The 8,280-nt window shown below is 47.8% G+C and overlaps 1 protein-coding gene across 1 annotated transcript; it reads left to right on the forward strand.

Moving 5' to 3' along the window:
- The first annotated feature begins 462 nt into the window (after positions 1-462).
- SLC45A1 (solute carrier family 45, member 1) lies at positions 463-8,012 on the forward strand. The gene is made up of 8 exons (XM_010024608.1): positions 463-872; positions 1,778-1,870; positions 2,334-2,558; positions 3,613-4,352; positions 5,445-5,598; positions 6,571-6,747; positions 7,454-7,647; positions 7,721-8,012. Exons 1-8 carry the CDS (start codon positions 473-475, stop codon positions 8,000-8,002), a joined length of 2,265 nt encoding a protein of 754 aa, XP_010022910.1. The 5' UTR covers positions 463-472; the 3' UTR covers positions 8,003-8,012.
- Positions 8,013-8,280: the final 268 nt, after the last annotated feature.

Here is an 8,280-nt window from a genome sequence, read left to right on the forward strand (position 1 = left end):
TACCGGAAGGTGATTTCACATTGCAGCAGGGGTCTGGATCTGCAGCCAAGCCACAGCTTTGGTGTTTTGTCAACTTAGGCTGAGGTCGTGATTCATCTTATTTTAGCTGGAGTGAATTGCAGATAAATGTAAACCCATTGGTCTTCTGGGAACTCCTGGGAAGTGTGACATGACTGACTGCTAATTCTGTTAAATATTTCAGTCTCAAACCCCAGTGGTGGTAGGCAATGCCCACGTAACCAAGATAGGTTCTCTGGTGTCTCATTTGTGCAAAGACAGAGGAGATGTGCCCATAAAACGTATACGCCCTGTGTCAAGAGATGCAGAGAAAAAGCTGTAACTAATACGAAGGCTACACTCAGTATGTGAACTGTTGAGAAATGGCTTGAACTTCAGTTAATGGGATTAAGCAAAGTTTTCCTTACTCAACCATGTTATTCTGAGCTATTTTTCTTCCAGACGCCTACCTGTGATGATTCCACCATCTGCAACAACCCCTGTCGGTGATGCTGCACTCTTACCAAATGTGGCTTCTCAGGAAATCTGGAGGTCACAAGTTCCAGGTTATTCTGGATCGGTCACAAGGCACATAAGTCATCGGGCCAACAACTTCAAGAGACATCCAAAGAGGAGAAAACACATCCGGCCTTCACCACCGCCACCACCAAATACTCCGTGTCCTATTGATTTGATTGACTTTGGGGATCTTCAGCCTCAGAGGTCTTTCCTAGAACTCCTCTTTAATGGGTGCATTCTCTTTGGGCTCGAGTTCAGCTATGCCATAGAAACAGCCTATGTCACCCCTGTGCTGCTTCAGATGGGGCTTCCAGACCAACTGTATGGAATGGTGTGGTTCATCAGCCCTATATTAGGTAACTTTTCGCTATTTCTTCCCTCTTGTTTTTTTCCACTACACAAGTTATATGTTCTCGTTTTCTCTACCTCAACTGTTCAGACAGTATATTCTGTGTGCTCTCAAGGTTAAGAAGCAATAGTCATTAATTTAGACAACCAAATGAAGAATAATTCTTGCTCTGTCTTGCCTGAAATGGGCCCAGAGTGATCAAAAGGTCAGTTCTTGTGGTGGCTTGTGAACCTCTTAGATTTTGTGCAAGGGTAAGCTTTGGTTACTCTGTTCCTATATTTAAAAACAAGCAAAAGAGGATCAGTGTATCCATTTATGTCCGTATGAAAAAAAGCATACAGAGACAGTTCCCTGGGATGTGTGAACAAAGCAGGGTGGTATTGCCTTCTGCTGTTCAACTCTCTGTAGCAAAGTGTTCTGGTAATGAAAGGCCATCAGCCACTGCTGTTACAGGCCTTAGCATGGAGGAAGGGGTGGGAGCATATCTATTTCTATGGGAAGAACCATAGAATGGGCTGTTGGAAACTTTGTTCTGCCTGTTCCTGCACTCATAAGAAGAGAGTAGATAGGCCCCTACTCACAGACTGGCCCAGAGTAATGCAGGCACCTTTCCAACTTGCCTGTTTGCTTCCTGCTGTCTTCCAAGCTAATTCTTCAAGTGATCACCATCTAACACAGGGTAGATGAAATAGTGTGTAAGGAACTGCCATGGCAATGAGCAGTAGCACATTATGTTCTTCAGTCCCTGACCAGGGCAGTGCCTGCGTGTGCACCTGGGTGAGTACTACTGACTGGGCATATTGCTATGCCATGGTGTCCTGCCTTTAACTGCCTTTTAAGCTACTTAGTTTAACTCCCCTGTGAAACAGGCTCATTGAAAAATGCTACTTATTGGTGATTCCTTTTTACTAGGGTTCTTGCTACAGCCTTTGCTGGGAGCCTGGAGTGACAGATGCACATCAAGATTCGGGAGGAGGCGACCTTTCATTCTGGTCTTAGCAATAGGTGCGTCTTTTAGAAACGATGGGCATAACGCTTGGAACGTAGAAACATCACACATCTCTCTTTGGGGCATCCCCTGTGGCACTAGGGTGAACAAAATGTCTTTGAAATGTTGGATATTGTGGATCTGAAGAAGGTGGTGAGTGGCACCAAGGTGGTGCTTTGGGAGCTGGAGATCCACACGTAAAACCTTCTCTTGTTAGAGTCCGAAGAGGTGATGTTTTGAGGGTCAAAGATGTTTTTCTTTAACCAAAACCAACCCTAGACATTGTTAAGCTTGAACAGTGGAAAAGGGTTATGTATATCCTATAAGCCATGCTCATTCCCCAGACTGTGGTGGTCTGAACAAGGGCAGTTGTGCTTTCTGCAAGGCCATGCAGGTAGTGTAATGCTATTAGAGCATGGAGCAGGGCAGGTTTCTTTACTTACAAGCAGTCGATTGATTTTGATTTGGTTTTGTTCCCAGGAGCGTTGCTTGGGCTCTCGCTTATGCTTAATGGCAAAGATATAGGGAGCACCTTGTCTGACACTGCGAGTAACCACAAATGGGGTATCATTCTTACGGTCTGTGGTGTTGTCCTCATGGACTTCAGCGCAGACTCAGCAGACAATCCCAGTCATGCCTACATGATGGATGTGTGCAGCCCAGTGGATCAAGACAGGGGCCTCAACATCCACGCTTTGTTAGCAGGTATGCTTTCTTGGTGCTTCCTGCGTGACGTGAGACCTAAGTAAACAAGCCCTCTGTGAGAAAGCAGAGTGTAAATCACTGGTCTTTTCCTGTATAAGCCCAATAACCAAATACCTGGAGAGGTTGTACTAATTAGTTCTGAAAACAAACTTATGCTTACTGTAAAAGGCTTTTGTAACTACCAAAAGTCAAACAAGACACAGCCTTGGGTTGTTCATCTGAAGGTCCCTCAGCATCATTTATAATACCTAGGGAAACAAAATTATCACTTGAAGGAGGAGATTCAGCTTCCTGCAGGTGTGGAAAATTCCTTTTTCAGTCGCTCTGTTGGAGGGGAAAGCACGTACTGGGCACTGTGATCCCTCACTGCTGTAATCTTCGATTGCTGTGCTGTCCTAGTCTAGTTTTCCTCACCATCAGGAGACTGTTTCACACTCGAATGTGGTTTTAAGAAAGAGAGGATAGTGTCACAGGGCTTTCTCCATCTTAATGGAGTGAGAGTGGTATCCGGTGCCCTCCGAACTTCCATGTTCATTGGTCGTAAATGCAGCGGCAGTTTTGTACGCTGTCAACATGTTGAGTAATGGGCTTGCTACGCTTCTGAAGTGATTCAGTCTGTCTTGGACACAGTTAGATCTGTGTTCCTCTAACTGAGTGAGGAAAATGGATTTTCACTTACTTTCAGGAAAACAGTCTTAGCTGACTGGTTGCAGAGCCTTGCCACGAGGCTGGTGGACACTTCTGTTTTACGGACTGAAATAGCTGAAGGTAAAGTGGTTTGTTCCTGGCAAAGAAAGAACTATGATTTTTAATTACTTGTATCATCACTTTTACAGCACTGACCTTCTCTCTCTTTCTGTACTGTGTTTGTACATCAGACTGTCCTTGTGGAGTGGATAACTGTGTTTATCGCTGCATTTGAACTGAAAAGGGGTTGAGTAGTAAACCAGAAGTAACACGATGGATTCTACTCATGAATCATTAGACAAATGGTGCTGTTACTGACATCCAGGATTGGCTAGGGAAGATAATCTTGGCTCTGTTTTTCCACCAGGTCTTGGAGGTGGCTTTGGTTATGTTGTTGGAGGAATACACTGGGATAAAACCAGTTTTGGAAAAGCTGTGGGAGGGCAACTTCGTGTCATCTATGTCTTCACCTCAGTTACACTGACTATCACTACTGTGCTGACTCTAATTAGCATTCCAGAAAGACCCTTAAGGTCCTTTGTCAGGAAGAAAAAGGTGATGAAGAGTCCAAGTCTTCCTCTCCCTCCTTCTCCACCTTTCTTCTTTGAGGAGGGTGTAAATGAAAACTTTGCTTCTCATAACTCAGCTCACTTACATGCAAGTTTTTCGAGTCCCGTTTCCCCCCTCAGCCCACTCACACCCAAATATGGCAGTTTTATCAGCAGAGACAATTCCTTGACAGGAATTAATGAGTTTGCATCATCATTTGGGACTTCAAATATTGACAGTGTGCTTATAGACTGTTTTACAGGCGGGCACAATAGTTATGTAGCACTTCCAGCCAGCCTGCCCAGGCAGCCTGTCAGCGTCAGCTTCCCTCGGGTGCCTGATGGCTGTTACCAAGGACAAAATGGAGTTCTGGAGCAAGGGGAGAGCAGCACAACACCGGGGCCTGACGGCGAGGTGCTGAGGGTGGGCTCACTGGATACCATAAAGCCACGGTCATCAGGGATCCTGAAAAGGCCTCAGACCTTGGCCATTCCAGATATCGTAACAGGACACTGTCCAGAAAATAGCAGAAGAAGAAATGTAACCTTCAGCCAACAGGTAAGGGCAGAAAATCAATGATATGACCATGTGAACCTGAGCATTCGTTTAATCTTTTCTATAGTTTTAAGTGTGTGATGCACAAATTCATCACTGCAGACTGCTCAGGGGAGTTTGCTCATGAAAGTCATGGGAACAGCACACCTGCTATGACCTTACCGGTAAAAGAGGGGATAGGATGTGAATTACGACTGGCAGTCTGTCAGCTGCCTTTGTTAAGACAGAAGAAATGAGAGCATTCTGCTCTCACTGGGCCATGTGTGAAAGTTAGGTTGGTATATTTAGCCCTGGTTCATCACCCAGGGAGCTACCACACAAGAGCAGAGAAAGACACATCTTTATTGAGCCTGTATCTTCCCTTTTCACAGAAATACCTGCAAGATAGGGCCAGGGATAGGATTCTCCCATGAGCTTCTCCTTATGGCAGTCATGCCATCTGATTCCACCAGGGAGGTGAGGTTTCCCTTGCCCAGGCCTAAGACTCTAACCTCACCTCCCACTGTTGGTGATCACTTGGAATGTCTGAGACCTCTGTATGCTGGCCCATATTTTTATGATCCAGGATGAGGTAAATTGTCCTCTGTTGGGCTTGGGGTTGGTTTTTATTGGGGGGGTGTGTGTGGCGGTTTGTTTCTTTGTTGCTATTACTGTCCTTAGACCAAGTTTGTGAGAGCAGACTTCCTTAGGGCCAGGATTTTACACACTGTGCACATAGAGATTGAGCATCAAGGTTAGCAAGCAATGTGTTTCAGTTAAAACCAGCTTCTTCCTTGGTGTCTCCAAAACTTCAGGAACCAAATTCACCTGACTGTTGGTACAGCCTTCCAGGCTGCCAAGTAGCGTAGAGAAGTGGAGAATGCTGTTTGGAGTATACTGAACGCTGTAGTGCAGTGCTGCCATTTAAGACTTGTTCCAAGGCTGAATTTACAGCTTAGCTAAATAGACTGTTCTTAATTTCCAAGCCAGTGTACTGCAGCGGCAGAGTTTAATTTTCAGATGATCAGATAGGTGTGTAATATTGCATAAGTTTGCTCAAAGGATGTTTGTGTTTTTCTTACTCTGTGTGTTGACCTGGGAGTTCTTATGGTGCAGGTTGCTAATATCTTGCTGAATGGTGTCAAGTATGAGAGCGAGCTGAATGGATCAGGCGAGACCACTGAGCAGCCACTCTCCATGAAGCTTCTTTGTTCAACCATCTGCCAGATGCCCAAGGCTCTCCGCAACCTCTGCATCAACCACTTCCTAGGTATTCAGAAAGGGCCATCTCGCTTTCACTGTCAAGTACTCTGCCTCAGGTGTATGTTTTTAAATGGTTTATTTATTGCTGCAGTGGCTGCTAACTTGAGAGGACATGATTTGTGCCATCTGCACTCACCAGTAAGGTACCTCCTGGTACTCAGTTTCGTAGAACACTGAGAAAGAAAGAAAAAACCCAAACAACAACACATCAGTAAAGCCACAGTCCTATATTTATGGGGTTTTTAGACCACTCTGAAGCTGGCACTACCAAGCAGAAAGATGAGATTATATTTCCCAGCTTACACTTCCCTCCCTTTGACAGCATGTGTATAGGGGTCCTAGAACAGGCCATGAGGGGGTGCAGGAGTGCTCGTAACCTGTGCACTGTTCCCTTTACTCTTACCAGTGTGTGACTGATGGCCTAGGAAGGGCTTGCAAGGACACATTGGACAAAAGGTAACAGGTAGTTAATACGCATTGGCTGTGACAGGAATCAAGAGGTTGCCTGCACCAGTGAATGTGACACTTGTTTGCTCTAGACACTGCAACCATGGCATAAGAAGCACTCCTTCCAGTCCTATGTGGGAGGACAACAGCAACCCGAAACGACTACACGATGAGCCACTCTGCGAAACTGAGCGTTGTCCTGTCAAAACCTGAAGGCAGCTCAGGCTGCTGTCATCTGTTTTTCTGTCTTGCTAAACCAGTATTCTGTGGCCTGCAGTCAGCCTCTAGGATTCTGCTTAGGAATTCAAAGGATAAACTTTGGTCTTTAAAATCCTGGTTGTCTGACAAACATTGTAGCATAATACATGGGGAAGAGCAGTCTCAGATAAATGTGGTTGAACCTTACGTAATACTTGCATTGCACAACCTGTCTTCAGTTGTGATTTGTAATATACCTAATAGCATCCATGTGAGCTTACAAGGGGAAACAGACACTCTGCAGTTCTAATAGGTTACTTCTGGCTTCTTTCAGGATGGCTTTCATTTGAGGGGATGTTACTCTTCTACACTGACTTCATGGGAGAAGTAGTGTTTCAAGGGAATCCGAAAGCACCTCACAACTCAGATGAGTATCAGAAGTACAACGCTGGGGTCACCATGGGCTGCTGGGGAATGTGCATCTATGCATTCAGTGCTGCTTTCTATTCAGGTACTTGGTACAGCCACCTTAGCCACTGCTGTGAGAAGGGTGCACCCACTCCTTAAGTGGTGTTTCTGCAACAAGTAGTCTGGCATTTATGTTGCACATAGCCTATCCTATGGCATGAGTGCTGAAGCAGACTGTTCTTGTTCACTGTATATCTCAGCTAGTTAGCTTGGCCTGCGATGACAGCAGATGGGGTCAGCAGTCCAGTGAAGACCCATCTGTTAGTGTATAGTTCCTTTCACACGTGGCATTTTAAATGTACACTGAATCCAGGAATACATGCAGCCACCATAGGCACAGTTCTGGCACAGCAGCACTCGGTGCCCGTGTGCCCCTGGCAGAGCACCCCAGTGTCATGCACCACTGGAGGACCTTGTTGTGTGTGTAGTGCATCTGCCCGCCCTGCCCCCTGCCTTGGGAGGGGATTCCCATTTACTCCTCTGGGACAGAGACACTGCCAGGCTCCAGCTCTGCCATGTCCTCCACACAGCTAGGGCAGCAAGGCTGCATCATTGCAGTGGGGTCTGGACAGGGTCCTTGGTGCTCACATGCAAGCCACCAGTTACTCAAAGACATAACAGGTCCTGCTGAGACATGGCTACTTAACAGCTGTGCTGTGGGGCCCAAAGGTGCACCCTTTGTGTCCACTGACAGGCTAGTGGCAGGGAGGGCTGCAGTTCACCCCAAATGCCATGCTGTTGTCTTGCAGCCGCGCTGGAGAAGCTGGAAAAAAAGACTCTTTGCTTTGTGGCATATTTGTCCTTCGGGCTCGGCACGGGTCTGGCCACGCTCTCCAGAAACGTCTATGTGGTGCTGTCACTGTGTGCTACCTACGGCATCCTCTTTGCCACGCTCTGCACGCTGCCCTACTCCCTGCTCTGCGACTACTACCAGAGCCATGAGGTGAGCCCTGGGCCAGGGAGGGGAGAGGGGCTCTTGCAGCACCGCCAGCCCCCTTATAGTGTGTCCCTCACAGTTTGTAGGCTCGCAGGCGGAGGGCACACGGCGCGGGATGGGCGTTGACATCTCCCTGCTGAGCTGCCAGTACTTCCTGGCGCAGATCCTCGTGGCCCTGGCCATGGGACCACTGACAGCAGCTGTGGGCAGCGCCAGCGGCGCCATGTATTTCGCCAGCCTGATGTCCTTCCTAGGCTGTCTCTTCTCCTCCCTCTGTGTCACCTATGAGCTGCCGCCTACCGAGGAGCTGCCTCCCGCTGAAGAGCAGCGCCCGCTCTTGCCCCGCGCGCGGAACGAATAAATGGGAGAAGCCGCCACAGCCTCTGCTGCCTCTTTGTGTCACCCTCAGCCTCCCCACCGGGGCGTGTGAGGCTCCCGTGCCCCCAGGCCGGCAGCAGTGGGCATGGCAAACAGCAAGAAGGCGTGTGCTGGCTTCGCCAAGCTTTCCCATGCTCGCGGGAGGGCGAAGGGCAAGTCGGCAGCACGTGGCACCGCTCGTCCTTCCCTTGAGGTGGCAAAGGCCTGTCTGTGCCCCTGCTCCCTCCAGCTGTGCCATGGTGCCATCATTCCAGGGGGACA

This window comes from Nestor notabilis, unplaced genomic scaffold (assembly GCF_000696875.1).
Source record: "Nestor notabilis isolate BGI_N333 unplaced genomic scaffold, ASM69687v1 scaffold29051, whole genome shotgun sequence".
In the NCBI taxonomy this organism is placed as follows: Eukaryota; Metazoa; Chordata; class Aves; order Psittaciformes; family Psittacidae; genus Nestor; species Nestor notabilis.

Coding starts and splice junctions, on each gene's coding strand:
- SLC45A1 (XM_010024608.1), top strand. CDS start 473: ATGATTCCACCATCTGCAACAACCCCTGTCGGTGATGCTGCACTCTTA. Junction 1,871..2,333: donor CATTCTGGTCTTAGCAATAG/GTGCGTCTTTTA, acceptor TTTTGTTCCCAG/GAGCGTTGCTTGGGCTCTCG. Junction 4,353..5,444: donor ATGTAACCTTCAGCCAACAG/GTAAGGGCAGAA, acceptor CTTATGGTGCAG/GTTGCTAATATCTTGCTGAA.